We start from the raw sequence: 17412 nt of genomic DNA on the forward strand, positions 1-17412 counted from the left end.
AACTACAAAAATTAGCTGGGTGTGGTAGAAGGTGCCTATAATCCCAGCTACTCGGGAGGCTGAGGCAGGAGAATCTCTTGAACCTGGGTGGCGGAGGTTACAGTGAGCTGAGATGGCATCACTGCACTCCAGCCTGGGCAACAGAGTGAGACTCCGTCTCCAAAAACAAAAACAAAAACAAAAACAAAAGAAATCAAGTATAGTCCTGTCTTCATTCCATGTGACACAAAACAGCCACTATAAGGTTTTTTAAAAGAATTCTGGGGTTGCCTTTCCAATGTATTTCCCCAATGTCTGGTTAAAGAAGTAAGTGGATATAAATCTTCTCTTAACATTTTTATTCCCCAAAGTCTTTAGATTTCTTGCTCTACTTTTTAACAAGAAATTCCTGGCATTCTAAATTTACTCAGTATGAACCACCATATTGTCCAGGTTTCTGTCAGCCTCACTCAATTTAGCAAAATGTTTTTTTACCACTCACAGTTGCTGGAGCTAGCACATTAAATCCAGAATCTCTGATAAGTTTATCCATATTATTAAACTTGAGCCAATTTAAAGTTATATTCTTTCATTCCTGCTCTGAATCTATTCCCAATAATATTTTTCTAAGTTTCTGCTAGCACAAATTAACAAAATATTGCAGTTCTTTTGCAATAATCAGTCTGAGATTCTCATTTGTAAAAGTTTTTGGCCCATATCACACTTTCTGTACCAAATACTGAATCAGTTCAGTGTAGGTTTAAGCAGGAAGAAATGTAATAAAGGAAATCAAGTGTATTAGAAACACTGGAGGAGCAGGTTCTAGGTCTAGTCTCCTAAAGTGATGTTTCCATTAGTGAAGTTACCATTGCTGAGGCCATCACCAGAACTATGCTGAAAGCAAGAAGCCATCATTGTTATTGCCATTACAGCTTCTCACACTCAGAAAGCTGGAGGAAAAAACACTTAATTCATGACAAAAATAGAAAGAAAGAGTAAAACTGTTGTTATTCACAGATGACATGAATATGTATGTAGAAAGTTCTGAAGAATCTACAAAAAAAACCCTGATAGAATTAATTGAATTTAGCAAAATCTTAATAGACAAGTTCAATGTATAAAAATCAATTACATTTCTATAAATTAGCAACAATTAGAAAATAAAAATTGTAAAATACCATTCTATAGAAGCTTCAAAAATACCAAATACCTAAAAATAAATGTAATATTAAAAGATCTAAGAGCAATACACTAAAACCACAGACACTGCTGAAAGAAACTAGTGACATAAATAGAGAAATATACTGTGTTCATAGATTAGACGATTCAGTATAGTTAGGATATAAGTTTTCCTCCCAAATTGATTGACAGATTCACAGTGATTTCACTCAAAATTCCAGTAGTCTTGTGGTAAGAAATTGACAAGCTGATTCTAAAATTTATACAAAAACACAAAGAATCTAGAATTACCAAAATGATCTTGAAAAAAATTAACTTGGAAATCTTATGCTATCTTATAACAATAACTACTATAAAGCCTCAGTAATGAAGATAATGTGGTATTGGCATAAGGATAAAAAAAATCATTGAGCAGAAAGGGAGGCTAGAAGTTGTCCTAGATCTTATAGAGTCAACTGAGTTTTGAATAATGCAATAGGAAAAATAAAGTCTTAACAAATGGTGTAGTAAGTGGGTATCTGAGGATCTCAACTGAACCACAACCCCAACCTAATTCTGCATATAAAATTTTGAGATTAGTGGTTCTCTTCAAATTACCTCTATTTAACAAAAATTATCACTGAGAGTGCAAGAGAAAGGAGGTCTTGATTGTTTGAGGAGAAAGTATGACAGAGGTGTCTAGAAGAATAGTAATGGACCAAGAAAATGTAGTATATTTGTTGGCAGAATTAAAGACTCATTTGAAGTTTGTGGTTTATTAACTATGGTTGGAATTTTGTCCAATGAGTATGAAAGACATAACCATGGAAACATTAATGTAACTTTCTGCGTTTTAATTTTCTCATCTGAAAATAAGGATAACAGTACCTCCACAAATAGTTGTTGAATTAAATGAATTAACATACATAAAGCATTTAGAACAGTGATTGGCTCAATAAATGCTATCTAATTGTTTGTTGCTATGTTATTAGTACTATTATTTAGGTAGGTAGTTATTAAAATGGTTAAGACTATGAACTCTGAAGCCAGTCTACACTATTTAGGATCTAAGCCCAGCTCTAGTACTTACTAACTATATGTATGACCTGGGAAAGCCATGGAACCTTTCTGTGCCTCAGTTTCCTCATCTGCAAAATGGAAATGATAACTATAACCTATCTCATGGAGTTTCTTTTATGGGGATTAAATGAGTCAGTATGTGTAAAATACTTAGAATAGTGCCTGGTAGTTGATACTCATTGATAGCTATTATTAAAATTAGTATTGTTATTCTTAAGACTGTCCTAAATTCATCCTGCAAATATCTGCAAAATTCTCCTAGTCTTTCCATCATTTCTTGAGAATAAACTGGTGATGTGAATAGTGTTCATTAACTCATTTAACCCAGGGCAATTCAAATTAGGTAATATACCCAAGATCACATAGCTAGTAACTATAACATAAACAATTTACTACTATACTGCTTCTTAACACACTATATAATTCTGTTCTAAAGAGACAAGTTAATCAAGTACAGGTATTAATATATTAAATTACAAATTAGCTATGAAAGTTGCTAGTTAAGTGCAGTTTGATGTACCTTTAAAACTAGTAATAAAATTTGAGAAGATAATCCAAAAAGGTGTTGGTGGATAACTTTTCCCCCTTCTCATTTGGGCATATTGTTACCTTATTTATAAAAACAGAAAAATTGAACTACTATTGATAATATTAGAAGTATGTTCCTGGAAAACTTAGACATTTTAATCTGCAGATTCAGTTTAATCTTAGTAAAAATATTATAATGTTGCAATACCATATTTAAACAAAAAATTTAAAATAGTACCTGATTGTCCTGTCTTCTACTGATAGCTGTATCATCTTCATTTTCCCAAAGACACTGACTTAAAGGAAATGACAGGTTTGAAAGTCATTAAAACATGATCCCATGAATATTAGCTTTTCATATTTTATGTATTTTATTTGATGCTCTGTAAACACAAATATTGAAAATTTTCAAAGTCAGCCTGAGACCATTATCATATGTCCTTTCAGACTCATTAGTAATCCATGTAAAGCTACAATTTAGTATGAGTAATAAAATCACATTTCACTATAACTAAATTCTAGTTCAATATCTACAGCAAGATAAAATTACTTGAAATTTTAGAAACATATTTGTTTATTGTTCTTTTGTGAATAACTGTTCATAAAAACCCTTATCTTAATTTCAAAAGACTGTGTAAAACTCTTGTCTAACTACTACAATTTTGAATGAAATGATACCGGTGTGAAAATCAAGCATATTGATTAGTTTACATATAACCAAGAACTTAGGAGAGGCAGGATAATTAGTTCTAATGAAGGGAAACAAATAAATTTTTCTGTCATCAAGTTGTCCCAATGATAAAAGTATTACAATAGAAATAAATTTAGGCTATGAATCATCCCTCATTATCTTGGAGAGGAATGTTGGCAAAAAAACAGTAAAGATCTGAATCAAGATAATTTTAATTAAAATATCACTAATTTCACTCATATCTTTAAGTAAAAGTCTTTATAACAGTACTCTGAATAGCTTACTCTTTTTCTTATTGTTTAGATTATGGCATGTGGAATCAGCATCTATACTAATTACCTTTTTTTGGTGCCAAAGCAATCATTATTTGAATCTTCCAATGATCTTGGCAACTCAGAATTTCTAATTTGATTTTTTGCAATCTGACTTTTTTCCGCAGTGGCTTTTCCCCCAGCTGATGTTGATAGTCATCCGTGGCAAATAAAGTTCAGAATGTTAAGAAAATACTAAAATAAACTTTTGTTTTTATATGTATACATTATAATCTTATCCTAGATTTCAGAATCCCCATGTACTTTCCTATATAGATACAAGTCAACAGTTTCCAAAGTGAATTTCATGAAATATTAGTTTATGTGAAAAGGAAATTATTTGGTTAATTCAGCTTGGGAAATGTTGAATTAAGCAATATCAAACAGCAACACAATCCCCTACACACACATTCACTCCGATTGAAGGGTTTGTCTGTCTCTGTGTACAACTAAGTCTGCAAGAGCTGGTAGGTAAGATGGGGGTTTCCTGAAATTTAATTGTCTTTTTTTTTTTTTTTTTTTAGATAGAGACTTGCTCTGTCGCCCAGGCTGGAGTGCAGTGGTGCAATCTTGGTTCACTGCAGCTCCCAGGTCCGAGTGATTCTCCTGTCTCAGGCTCCCAAGTAGCTGGGATTACAGGCATGTGCCACCACGCCCAGCGAATTTTTGTATTTTTAGTATAGACAGGGTTTCACCAGATTGGCAAGGCTCGTCTTGAACTCCTGACCTCAGGTGATATGCCCACTTTGGCCCCCCGAAGTGCTGAAATTACAGGCATGAGCCACCGCGTTCGGCCTTAATTGTCTTTACAAACAATTTGCCAAAGCAGTTTTTGAAACAGTGCTCTGAGGAACCTTCTCTTGAAAATGCTGGTATAAATACAGAACATAAAATGTCATTTTTATTTCACATACATTTTCATTGATAAAATCTCCCTTCATTTTAACAGCATTTCTCAATACAGAAAAACTACACCATCCATCTTTGAAATATTAACACTAATGTTCTACATGGTCTATATAAACAAAAGATCCATGAACCTGGCAGTATTAATGCAGTTTTTTTCCCTTGGAGAAATCAATTTTTTTAATTCAGAAAAGAATAAGTGAGCCAAGTTAATATTTGAAAGTCATTTTACAAGGGTTGTTGCTGGGCATGGTGGCTCATGCTTGTAAACCCAGCACTGTGGGAGGCTGGGCAGGAGGGTATCTCGAGCCCAGTAGTTCAAGACCAGCCTGAGCAACATCTCTACAAAAATTTAAAAAACTCTACAAAAATAAATTAGCCAGGCATGGTGGTGCATGCCTGTGTTCCCAGCTACTTGGGAGACTGGGGTGGGAGGATGTCTTGATCCTGGAAGGTTGAGGCTACAGTGAGCCATGATCACACCGCTGCTCTCCAACCTGGGCATCAGAGCAAGATCCTGTCTCAAACAAAAACAAAAACAAAACAAACAAACAAACAAAAAAGACTTGCCACAATATTGTGCGATCTGGAGCCCATATTGGTTTTTGTTTGGCTGCTACAATTTATTACCCACCTGGCATTGAAATTGTCACTTAAGAACAACAAACAGAGGCTGGGTGTGGCAGCTCACGTCTGTAATTCCAGGACTTTGGGAGGCCGAGGTAGGTAGATCACTTGAGGTCAGGAGTTCAAGATCAGCCTGACCAACATGGTAAAACCCTGTGTCTACTAAAAATACAAAAATTAGCCAGGTGTGGTGGCATGCACTTGTAATCCCAGCTACTTGGGAGGCTGAGGCAGGAGAATAGCTTGAATCCAGGAAGCAGACACTGCAGTGAGCTGAGATTGTGCCAATGCTCTCCAGCCTGGGCTGGAAAGAGACCCTGTCTCAAACAAAAAACAAAACAAAACAAAACAAAACAAAAAAACAGAAAAAATCTATATAATGCAAAATGAATAAAAAATGGACGTACCAAATGTGTAAAAGCTAATAGTAAACTACAACTCTCCCTACCCACCCATAAAAAGAAACAATAATGTAGACCTCAGTGTTTTGAGAACTCCAGCAAATATATGTTTAAAATATGATAGAGTCACAGAAAAGGGAGTGATAACTGTGAAACTAAGTTTTGAACTATGAGCTATTTGGTGGCAAAGAAGGGAGCAAGAGGATTTTAAGCAAAGAATACGGTATGTGCAAGGAGCGGAATACTAATAATGTGTGAAGCATTTTTATCCATAATGAAAAGTTCAGTATGACTCTAGCACAGTGTTATAAAGCATGGACTTTAGTCAGACACACAAGAGCTCAAGCCCTGGCATGGCCATAACATGTATGACTTTAGGTAAGTTATTTCTCTAACTTCTCTTTCCTTATCTCTAAAATGGCATAATGCACGTAAACCACCTAGCACACTGTCCAATCCTGAGAAGTTTCTTGACTTTAAGTTCTGATTTATATCCCATTGCCATTTTCTTAGTCCCTAAGTCTATTTTCCATCTTGTCACCTAAGTTGTTTTTCTAGAACTAAAATCCAATCATGCCACTCAGTTAAAAACTTCAGATTGCTTCCCATTACCTACTAAACTATTTAGCTTTGCAAGCAAGGCTCTTGTAGCTCAAGTCGCTACCTACCTCTCCAGAAGTACCAGTTCATAGTACTTCTCTCCCTCCCTTTCCTAATCTCATACTATTATAACAGTAGTATTACTACTAATAATAATAGAAAAAAATTACTGAACTAACCCCAACATTAAGTAAATCCTGAAAGCTTCATTCATATCACGATCTATGAGAAGGAGGCCTTCTGGAGATAGGCACTAAACAATCTCCATGGCCATACGCTGTAGCCCTGGGTTTGAAGAGTTCTCTATGCCATCTTAAGGTTAGGCTCAGCCAGGTGTGGTGGCTCACGCCTGTAATCCTAGCACTTTGGCAGGCCGAGATGGGCGGACTGCCTGTCCCAGGCCAGTGGATTGCCTGAGCTCAGGAGTTCAAGACCGGCCTGGTCAACATGGTGAAACCCCGTCTCTACTAAAATACAAAAAAATTAGCCAGGCGTGGCGGCGTGTGCCTGTAGTCCCAGCTACTCAGGAGGCCGAGGCAGGAGAATCGCTTGAACCCAGGAGGCAGAAGTTGTAGTGAGGCGAGATTGTGCCACTGCACTCCAGTTGAGGGGACAGAGCGAGACTCCGTCTCCAAAAAAAAAAAAAGTTTAGACTTCAGTCAGGCGCAGTGGCTCACGCCTGTAATCCCAACACTTTGGGAGGCCAAGGCGGGCGGATCACCTGAGGTCAGGAGTTTGAGACCAGCCTAGCCAACATGGAGAAACCCCGTCTCTACTAAACATACAAAAATTAGTTGGGTGTGGTGGCAGGCACCTGTAATCCCAGCTATCAGGAGGCTGAGGCAGGAGAATTGCTAGAACCTGGGAGGCGGAGGTTGCAGTGAGCTGAGATCGCATCACTGCACTCCAGCTTGGCAACAGAGCGAGACTCCCTCTAAAAACAAAAACAAAAACATATTACCTACATTCTCCCCAAACTTTATTATTTATTATAAATTTCTTCTCTAAAATGTCATGTTTCAGAAGGGATAGCATCTGTTATCATTTTTGTACCATTACAGTTACTGTCTAAGAACACAGTAATTGATTACATATTTACTCATTGATATGTTAAGACAGTTATTAATTTTCAACAAATATTTATTCAGGACTGTGGTCTAGGCACTGTGTTTGACTCTGAGTAAGTAGCAATAAATCTTTGTCCTCAAAGAGTTTATAATATTTATAAAAATTTTTAAAAACTGGATTTCTTTCCAACAAAATGACAAACCACAGAGGAAATAAAAGTTCAAACCAAAACTATTGAAAAAATTATTTATATTTATTTGTGTGGTGATTTACAGATACAAAGCAGTTTCACATATGATATCCAATTTTGAACCTCACAATAAAGAATAATAATATTGAATGGGAAATCACCCTGCCAGATATATAAAAAATATTAATGTCAGTACTAGTTCAGAAGATGGATAAAGTCTGAAAGTGGTCTTGTATATATAAGAATATAGGTATGAGTGTATATATATATATATATTTATATATATAGTGTGGTAAAGGTGCCATTTGAAATCAGTGGGGAGGGAATGAATGATATTTTGGGATAACTGAAAATGCATTTGGAAGAAATCTATACTACCTCATTCTTTATTTTTTCCAGAATGTGGAGCAGAGAAACAAGAAGACAGAAAATGGCAAGATTATGGTTCAATAGGAACTTTTAGACATTGCTGCTGGGTACTATCGCTTTGGAAAACACATGGATGTTTAGTGAAGTTGAACATGTACATGTACATGAACATTAACAACAAACAATGCCAATTCTCTTGCACATGCACATTTAGGACTTGGGTACAAAAATGTACATAATAGGATATTTGTAATAGTCCCAAGCTGCAAACAAACCAAATGTCCATCAGCCATAGAATAGACGAATAAATTGTAATGTAAATAAATTGTATGAATATAAAATGGAATAGCACAACAATGAAAAGAAATAGTGTTACATGTGACGGTATGGTTGACTCTTACAATGTTGAGTTTCTCTTACTCAAGTTCAAAATGATATACATAAATAAAATTCAAAACAGACATAACTAAACTATATTATCAAGGGATATATATCTCAGTTGTAAAACTACAAGGAATTCTTATGATCAAAAGAATCATAGTGTAAAAAGATAAACCACAAATTAAAGTTAAGAAAATAATTCAAAATAAGTACTACCACCAGAGATAAAGAGAAACATTACATGAAATAGGGGTCAATTTATCAAGAAGACATAATAATCCTAAATATGCATGCACCTAATAACAGAGCTTCAAAATACAGAAAGCAAAAGAAAAGCAAGAAAACGATTACCACAAATATCAAAGCAGTAGTTATCTCTACTGGAGAAGGAAGAAGTGTGACCAGAGAAAAACACACAAGGTTGGAAGGTCTAGGAACAATGACAACAATACTACATTACCTTAGAAACAGCAGTTAAACTTCTAAAAATAATAATAGGACAAATGCACGAAACTGCATTTAGAAAAGGGTTGCTCTGGCCTGGAGCGGTGGCTCACGCCTGTAATCCTAACACTTTGAGAGGCCAAGGTGGGTGGATTACCTGAGGTCAGGAGTTTGAGACCACCCTGGCCAACATGGTGAAACCCCATCTCTAATAAAAATGCAAAAATTAGCTGGACATGTTGGTTCACACCTGTAGTCCCATGTACTAGGGAGGCTAAGGCAGAAGATTTGCTTGAACCTGGGAGTGAGAGGTTGCAGCAAGCCGAGACTGTGCCACTGCACTCCAGCCTAGACAACAGAGCGAGACTCCATCTCAAAAAGAAAAAAAAAATGTTGCTCATTGCACTATACATGATAACAGAAACATTAATAAAGGGTTGGGGAAGTAAATTATGACATAGGGAATTCTATAATGACATAGATCTATATTTATTGATATGAAATGTTTATATTTTAAAATAAAAGAGGCTTTAAGAGTCTATGTGTCTTCATTTTTGAAAAATAAAAACACATATTATTTATATATAGGAACTAAAAAATAACCAGAAGAATATACATCAGAATTCTAAGTAGTAGTAATCTCTGAGTAGTAAAATTATTGTCAGTCTTTATTTTCTTCTTTACATTTATTAGTAAAAGTATACTTTATACTTATTTTCTTCCTTATACTTACTGATGTTTCTAGAACTTTTAAAATTGAACACACTGTCCTCTCATTCAAAGCATATAAAGTTGACTATAGTCTAAGAATCAATAGGAAAAAAATTAGTTTAACTTTTAACTTTTTTACCATATTACATTAAAAAATAAACTGTGAAGGAAAAGCAGATATACTAAACATTTACAAATGAAATGCATCCCCCAGATGTTGACTAAAGACATCTATTAAAGCTGTAGAATATAGCAGTTCTTAATCAGTTACATTTCTTGTATTCTAAATTTATGCTAAACCCAACAATGTTCCAAAGTTAGTACTTGCTTTCATCTTAGGCACATTTAATATTTACTGTTTATTACTTGACACCAGTTAGATGCTCAGTGAGTTTAATTTTAATTTTAATTTTTTTTTTTTTTTGAGACAGAGTCTCGCTCTGTCACCCAGACTAGAGTGTAGTGGCGCTATCTCGGCTCACTGCAAGCTCCGCCTCCTGGGTTCACGCCATTCTCCTTTCTCAGCCTCCTGAGTAGCTGGGACTACAGGCACCTGCCACCATGCCCGGCAAATTTTTTGTATTTTTAGTAGAGACGGGGTTTCACAATGTTACCCAGGATGGTCTCGATCTCCTGACCTCGTGATCCGCCCGCCTTGGGCTCCCAAAGTGCTGGGATTACAGGAGTGAGCCACCACGCCCAGTCTGAGTTTAATTTTTATGTAAACATTTTAAATTACCTTTTTTTTTTTTTTTTTTTTTTTTGAGACAGCGTCTCTTTCTGTCACCCAGGCTGGAGGCTGATAGTGTGATCTCAGCTCACTGCAACCTCCCCCTCCCTGGCTTAAGCAATCCTCCCACCTCAGTCTCCTGAGTAACTGGGACTACAAGCATGTGCCATCAGACCTGGCTAACTTTTGCATTTTTTATAGAGACAGGGTCTTGCCATGTTGCCCAAGCTGGTCTCAAACTCCTGGGCTCAAGTGATCCACCCACCTTGGCCTCCTAAAGTGCTTATTACAGGTATAAGCCACCACTCCTGGCCCCTATCACTTTTGAAGAATCAAATTATTAGTAAATTGATAGGTGTAATCAGATAAAAATTTTAACATTATTTGAAATACATATGTTCCCCAACATTAAAGTTTTGTTTTTGTTGTTGTGTTGGTTTGATATTGTTTTCCTGACCCTTCTGGTCTCTGAGTCATATTAAAGTTTTATGCAGTCATCTTTCCTTTCTCTTTCCCTGTAGCTTTACTTTTATCTAAAACTACTTTATTAAAAAAGAAGTAAAGGTGGTAATGTTCATTTAAGTGCTGCAACTATTTTGATTTTGTTTTTATTTTAACATAGTACTTAAATTGTTTTCTTTTCCTCCCATCTGGCAAAATTATTTTTTTAGAAATCCCCAAGTGGAATTGTAGCTTTCTTTTTATACTGCCTATATTTGTAAGGCTAGGTTTGCTCAGGGTTTGCTTACAGACTTACTGCTAAAATGTACTATAATAGCCTCTTTCTTTTTCCCATTCCAGTTTAAAATCACCTTCTTCCTGATTCTTGTTAGGAAGCTCTTTCAAAGTGTTTTCTAACAAACTGGGATCTCTTCCAAGTTCCTCCTTGAACAAAGTTATACTAATTGGTCTGTGGATTGTTCCATCAGCCTCATTAGCACCATTATTAGTCTGCCGCTCATCTAAAATAACTGTTGATGATGGTGAATAAACATTTCCTAAATGGTCCTTTATAGGAAGCAAATATAATTCTGGTTGAAGAGCCTAAAACATATAGGAAATTTTAAAAGTTAGTTTGTAATTAAAAGCAGTGCTGTAAGTTAAAAATTAGCATAAGTTTAAAATGTCACATTACATACATATGGAGGAGCAAATGATTTGAGTTTCAGTTCTGATTCTTGCTTTTCCTTCACCTAGAAATAAGTAATGAGAAAAAATTAAAACTGTTGCTACATTTTTTTTCAATTATTTTTACCTCTACTTTTTTTGCAGAAGGCATGTATTTGTGGCAAATATAAAAATCAAATTTAAAAGCTAGTAACTACTGCTAGATTCTAGAAATGAAGAATATAATGTTACTTTTATTCACTGTACCAAACATAATAGAAGTTCTATGTCATTTATTAATAATAACTATGCCTATCACTTACATGGACTTACTATGTCTCTGGCACTATTCTAAGTGTTTTACACTCAGTAAAGATTGTATACCTAGGAAATTTCCAGGTTTGGATTCAAAACCAGGTGATCTGACCCTAGAGTCCAACTTAGTAAACTTTATTTCCTACATATTCAACCCATAGAGTTCATTTGTTATTTATTTATTTATTTAACAAATATTGGGGGACTGGGCGTGGTGGCTCACGCCTGTAATCCCAGCACTTTGGAAGGCCAAGGAGGGCAGATCACTTGAGGTCAGGAGTTCGAGGCCAGCCTGGCCAACATGGCGAAACCCCATCTCTACTAAAAATACAAAAATCAGCCAGGTGTGGTGGCTCCCCCAATTACTCGGGAAGCTGAGGCAGAAGAATCGCTTGAACCTGGGAGGTGGAGGCTGCAGTGAGCTGAGAGTGCACCACTGCACTCCAGACTGGGCAACAGAGGAAAACTCTGTCTCAAAAACAAAACACAAATATTGAGGGCATACTATCTGTCAGGCAGTGTTCTACATGGTATGGATACAATGATAAATAAGGCAAAATTTCTGCTTTCATGGAGCTTATGTTCTACTTGGGAAAGCAGATATTAAATAACTAAATAAACCCAATTTAGGATGGTGATATGTGTTTTATGAAAAGAAAATAGAGTGATGTAATAAAGAGTAACTTGAAGAAAGAATGTCTGAAAACTAGTTGGTCAGGGAAGGCCTTTCAGAAAAGATAATACTTGAGCTAAGTCCTGAATTATGAAAAGAAACAGCCAGCTATCTGAAAATTAGGGAGAAATGATTGCTAGGCAAGTGCAAGGACCAAAAATCAGAAATGAGTCTGCCATATTTGAGGACCAAAGGAAGATTTTTATAGCTGAAGTATGAAACCAAGGAGAAAATGGCCATAGATGAAATTTGAGAGGCAGCTTGTTCCTTAGGCCCTCATTATCTCTTGCCTGAACCACTGTACAACTTTCTTACTGAAATTCTTGCCTCCTCACTTCAATCCATCTTTCTCAGTGAGGCCCAGTTAATTTTACTGAGGTTCTGATCATGTCACTCTTAGTCAAAAACTTCATGGTTTCAAGAAATAATCCAAACTACAAATCTGGCATTTGAGAACTTCAACAAATGACTTTATAACTTGCATCCCACTATTTCCTTTCATGTAGTCAATGCTCCACTAAAAACAGTACCATTTATTATTTCTGAGTTGTCTGCATTTCTACTTCTGTGCTTATCCTGTTTTCTCTGTTCAGAAAGCTTTTCTCACCCTTCATCTTTGCAAGAACAAATATTTTTCTTTTAGGATCCAAACTGAAATATTGCTTCTTCCTCAAAGTTTTCTACCTCCCCTCTTCCCCTGCTGGAAGTAATCTCCTTTTCTTCTGAATATATAAAATATGATATTTTATTTATTTATTTTATGCATTTTAATCTTCATCACTACACTGAGCACTCTGAGGGCAAGATCTATATCTAGTTCTTTTCTAGTTTTGTATATAGAAAAACATTAATAAATATTTGTTTAAAATAATAAAATATTACAAGGATTTTAGAAATTGACGTCAATTACTTAGAAAGTCCCTTCCAATCTGGGATTCTATGATTGATATTTTGTACATATACATATCATGAAAAAGAACAAAAAATTATGAGAATTGTTAATTTTCTTCCCTGTTTGAGGAAAGCTAACTTACTGATCAGTAAATTAATATTAATATGCCAAAAGTTATACTAAATAGAATTCTGATGACCAAAACCTCTTCAAATTTAGCTACTGATCCCAAGAATCTCACACAGCAAATTATAGTAGTACTTTGGAAGAAAATGCCTATTTTTTCCATTATCATTCATGATTTAATTTGTTCAGTGAACATTAAACACCTCTAGTGCAAAGCACCTTGTTAGGCACTGGTTATAAATACAATGGTGAATAAAACGAAGTCCCTCCCCACAAGGAACTATAATCTAATGGTAGAGTTAGATGTTAAGCAAATATTCACATAAACACATAATAATGATATAATCTGTTAATGAGAGTGAAATAAGAATATGCTGCATTTTAAAGAGTTTAAATATAGAAAATCTTAAGGAAATAAAATTTATATAGATATGAGAGACCAGAAACTTTGAGATCTGATGGCTTGTTAGATTTGAAACTTAAGCTAGGAATACTTTCTACTTAGAGTATTCTGCCCACTAAGTCATAGAAACTACAAATAAGAGTGTTCAGTAAATAATAGTTGACACTAGTCAGGGATGGTGGCTCACACTTGTAATCCCAGCACTTTGGGAAGCTGAGGCAGGCAGATCACCTGAAGTCAGGAGTTCGAGACCAGCCTGGTCAACATGGTGAAACTCTGTCTCTACTAAAAATACAAAACTTAGCTGGGTGTGGTGTCACGCGCCTGTAATCCCAGCTACTCGGGAGGCAGGAGAATTGCTTGAATCTGGGAGGTGGAGGTTGCATTGAGCCAAGATTGCACCACAACACTCTAGCCAGGGCAACAGAGCAAGACTCCATCTAAAACAAATAAAAATAAAAATAAAAATAAAAAACCGTTGACACCAAAAAAATATGTTGGAGCCATATCATTTTCACATCAAATGAGTCTAGTTGTGGCGCAAGCAATGAGAATCCCATTTTTTTTTTTCCAGAACTCAAGTACTTGCTTAAAACACTTAAAAACTTTCATTTAAATTTAAGAACTTATATGATCACATTTTAAACTGGTATTTCTCTGCTTTGCAAGGAAATTCACACATAGAAAACCCATCATTTTCACGCCCAATAACATGCCTATGCAACCTATCTTTGTTGATCTGTATGTTTAATGATATTTCCATTTTGTTTTGATTGACATTACATATCTAATAATATCTTAAGAAGCTGAGTTGATAAGTAGTTAAGAAATATAATTTGAGAAGGTATGGTCTTTCTCAATAAGAAAGAAAAAAAAGAAAACTTACCACAGCTAAATTATTTCCAATGCATTTCAGAAATAAAAATTTTTCTGCAATAGCATCTTCACCCAGGAATTCACCAAGACGCTCCCTCAGGGCTCGTAAAGTAAGTTGAGGAGATACTCTGAAATATTATAAAATTGCCTTATAATATAAAATGAAATAGATTTTGGATATACTAATGATTCAATAACTTTAGTCAGCTATCTCAAACACAAAGGTTGATTTAATGTGTCAGATATAGCTTAACATGTTTCTACACTGCTGGCATTTTGTAGGTCTTCCATAAATATCTCTTAAAATAAATAATTAGAAGTCTGCCTTTAAAATTATGCAAATAAACACTGTTTATAAATGTTTTGTACTGAAAAGGAAAATGACTGTCTCTCAGAAATCTACTTCCAAATTTTATTGTTAAAATTTGCTGTGGAATAGATGTACCTTTATACATACATTAATGAGTGATTTGGCCACAGATATTTATTTTGGAAGTTTGGTAGCAGTAGCTAGTGCTTAAAACTTTTTAAAATAATCTAACATTGCCAGATTCCACATCTTTGTTTATTAGGGATACTTTGCTCCTGAATATCTAAAATTTAAAGCCATCACTTATCTATCATCTGAGCTCTTGTTTTTCTAGGACCTTATGAGAAATATTAGATAATTCATTCAATCAACATATATTTGTTGAGCATCTATTATGTGTCAGACATTGTTCCAAGGGATGGGAATATGGCAGTCAACAAAACAAAAATCTCTGCCCTCATGGACTTTATAATCTAGTGGTGGGATAGAAAAATTAATGAAGTAAATAAGTAAAAAAATGTAACCCATAAGACACTACTAAGTACTACAGAGAAAAATAAGGCAGGGAAGGGAGAAAGGGACTGTACAAATGATTTAAAATATAGTGATTAGAGAATATCCACACAAAAAGGTAATATGTGAGTAAAGACCTGAAGGAAATGGGAGAGCATATGGTTAGGGCAGAAAACTCATTCTAGACAAAAGGAACAGAAAGTACAAGCGTCCTGAGGTAGGGCTATGTGTTACAGAACAGAAAGGAGGCTGATGTGGTTGAAGAAAGTGATGATGAAGATTAGGAAGAGAGGTGTGCTAAAGGGGTAACAATAGGCAGTCAGATCACATACTGTTATGTGTCTTTTTGTGAATGTGAAAATACACATCTACATACATATAAACACGTTCTTTGTTTATATTTTTAAACAGTTCAGAGAAAGAGGCATTGTAGATATATTGCTTTAACTACTATTCTCAGATCTTCAGCAGTCCTTCCTTCCTTCCTTCCTTCCTTCCTTCCTTCCTTCCTTCCTTCCTTCCTTCCTTCCTTCCTTCCCTCCCTCCCTTCCTTCCTTCCTCCTTCTCTTTCCCTCTCTCCCTCTCTCTCTCTCTTTTTTTTTTTTTGGCAGAGTCTCACTCTGTTGCCCAGACCGGAGTGCAGTGGTGCAGTCATGGCTCACTGCAGCCTTGACTTCTGGGCCTCAAAGCAATCCTCCCACTTTAGCCTCCTGAGTAGTTTAGTAGATTTTTAATTTTAGATAACTTCTCTCTTAATTCACTTTGTGTATGACCATAATAATACACAGGTTATATACTGTTTTCTGGGTGGTAGTATTATGGCCAAGTGAGCTATTCTTACACAATTGATTTAATTGTTACATAGCACTACATATTGAGAGTATTAAGTTAGGAAATGGATCTATCACATGGACAAAATATTTTTCACTTATACTTTTTAAATTTCCAAAAAGCATTTTTCTCTGAAGAAAGAAAGATTCTTCTTTCAGGCATATTGTTACATGACTACACAACACTTGCCTTAGAAATCCAGCTGAAATGAATTTGTTAACAACTTCTGTTGAAATGGTATTTAGCTTATAGTTCCATGATCCTTCAGGGACATAAAAAACATGAAGTTCCACCAACTGAATAAATTGAGAAGAACATCAGTTAAAATACTTTTAAAGTAAAAAAAAAAATCAACTGATGTTCTATAGAATTAAGTTTAATAAATACAACAGAAAAAAATGGAATACATACATCCCTCTGAACAAACAAAAAACAAAATGAACTAAAAATTTGTTCTTAAGTTGGCCACTTGGCATTTGGAGTACATTTTCCCTTGGCAACAATGTTATAGATGTGGCTATGAGATTATCTCAACATCTTTGGCATATGGTGTTTTTTCTGTGGTCTGCAGTAAGAATCCTAGGGCACCAAGACTAGTTTTCTTAACATCAACCTTTACCTCACCTCACTCCCCACCTACTCAGTTCCACTGGGGTGAACTTGTGGAATCTTTATCCTTTGTATATTTTCTCCCTATTACAGTTCTGATGATTGCTAGCCCTCAGCACGTGCAAAAGGTTTAATACTGTGGTTTGGGGAATGTACTTATTCCCCAGAATTCCAGGAAGAACCTATTCCTGACCAATGAGAAAGGAATGATTGTTCTTACATCGGGCATGTCTGTGTGTCTGTGCTTCTATGTAACTATCCACTTTTCCACTGATGTTTTGTTATGCCCTTCATTAGAATCCTTCTATTTAGAAAAATATTTATATAACCCAAACAGAAACAGAGCGATTGCAAATATAGTCTTATCTTTTAATCAAATGAAGTTTGATACTCCCTGCATATTAAAAGTCAAAGCATTTAAATGAATATTCTTGAATGCAATATTAAATATCTGAGAACCCTTTAAAAGTTTGAATATGGCCTACTGTTAATATTAGTAATTTCATAGGAGATAAAAATGGTTCTTGAGCATAAGCTTTTCTTAAAGTTGTTTTTATAAATCAAGAAAATTACTTCTATGCTT

The 17412-nt window shown here is 35.2% G+C and overlaps 1 protein-coding gene across 1 annotated transcript in view; it reads right to left on the reverse strand.

Annotated features, from left to right (window-relative positions):
• SPATA1 (spermatogenesis associated 1) overlaps positions 1 to 17412 on the reverse strand; it is a 60181-nt gene that overhangs the window by 29408 nt on the left and 13361 nt on the right. The window contains exons 3-8 of the mRNA XM_007978128.3: positions 16410 to 16516; positions 14577 to 14694; positions 11314 to 11367; positions 10987 to 11218; positions 3776 to 3890; positions 2984 to 3041 (exon numbers count right to left, since the gene is read on the reverse strand). Coding sequence (XP_007976319.3) covers positions 2984 to 3041; positions 3776 to 3890; positions 10987 to 11218; positions 11314 to 11367; positions 14577 to 14694; positions 16410 to 16516 — 684 coding nt within the window. The remainder of the gene's footprint in view (positions 1 to 2983; positions 3042 to 3775; positions 3891 to 10986; positions 11219 to 11313; positions 11368 to 14576; positions 14695 to 16409; positions 16517 to 17412) is intronic.

This window comes from Chlorocebus sabaeus, chromosome 20 (assembly GCF_047675955.1).
Source record: "Chlorocebus sabaeus isolate Y175 chromosome 20, mChlSab1.0.hap1, whole genome shotgun sequence".
NCBI classification, from domain to species: domain Eukaryota; kingdom Metazoa; phylum Chordata; class Mammalia; order Primates; family Cercopithecidae; genus Chlorocebus; species Chlorocebus sabaeus.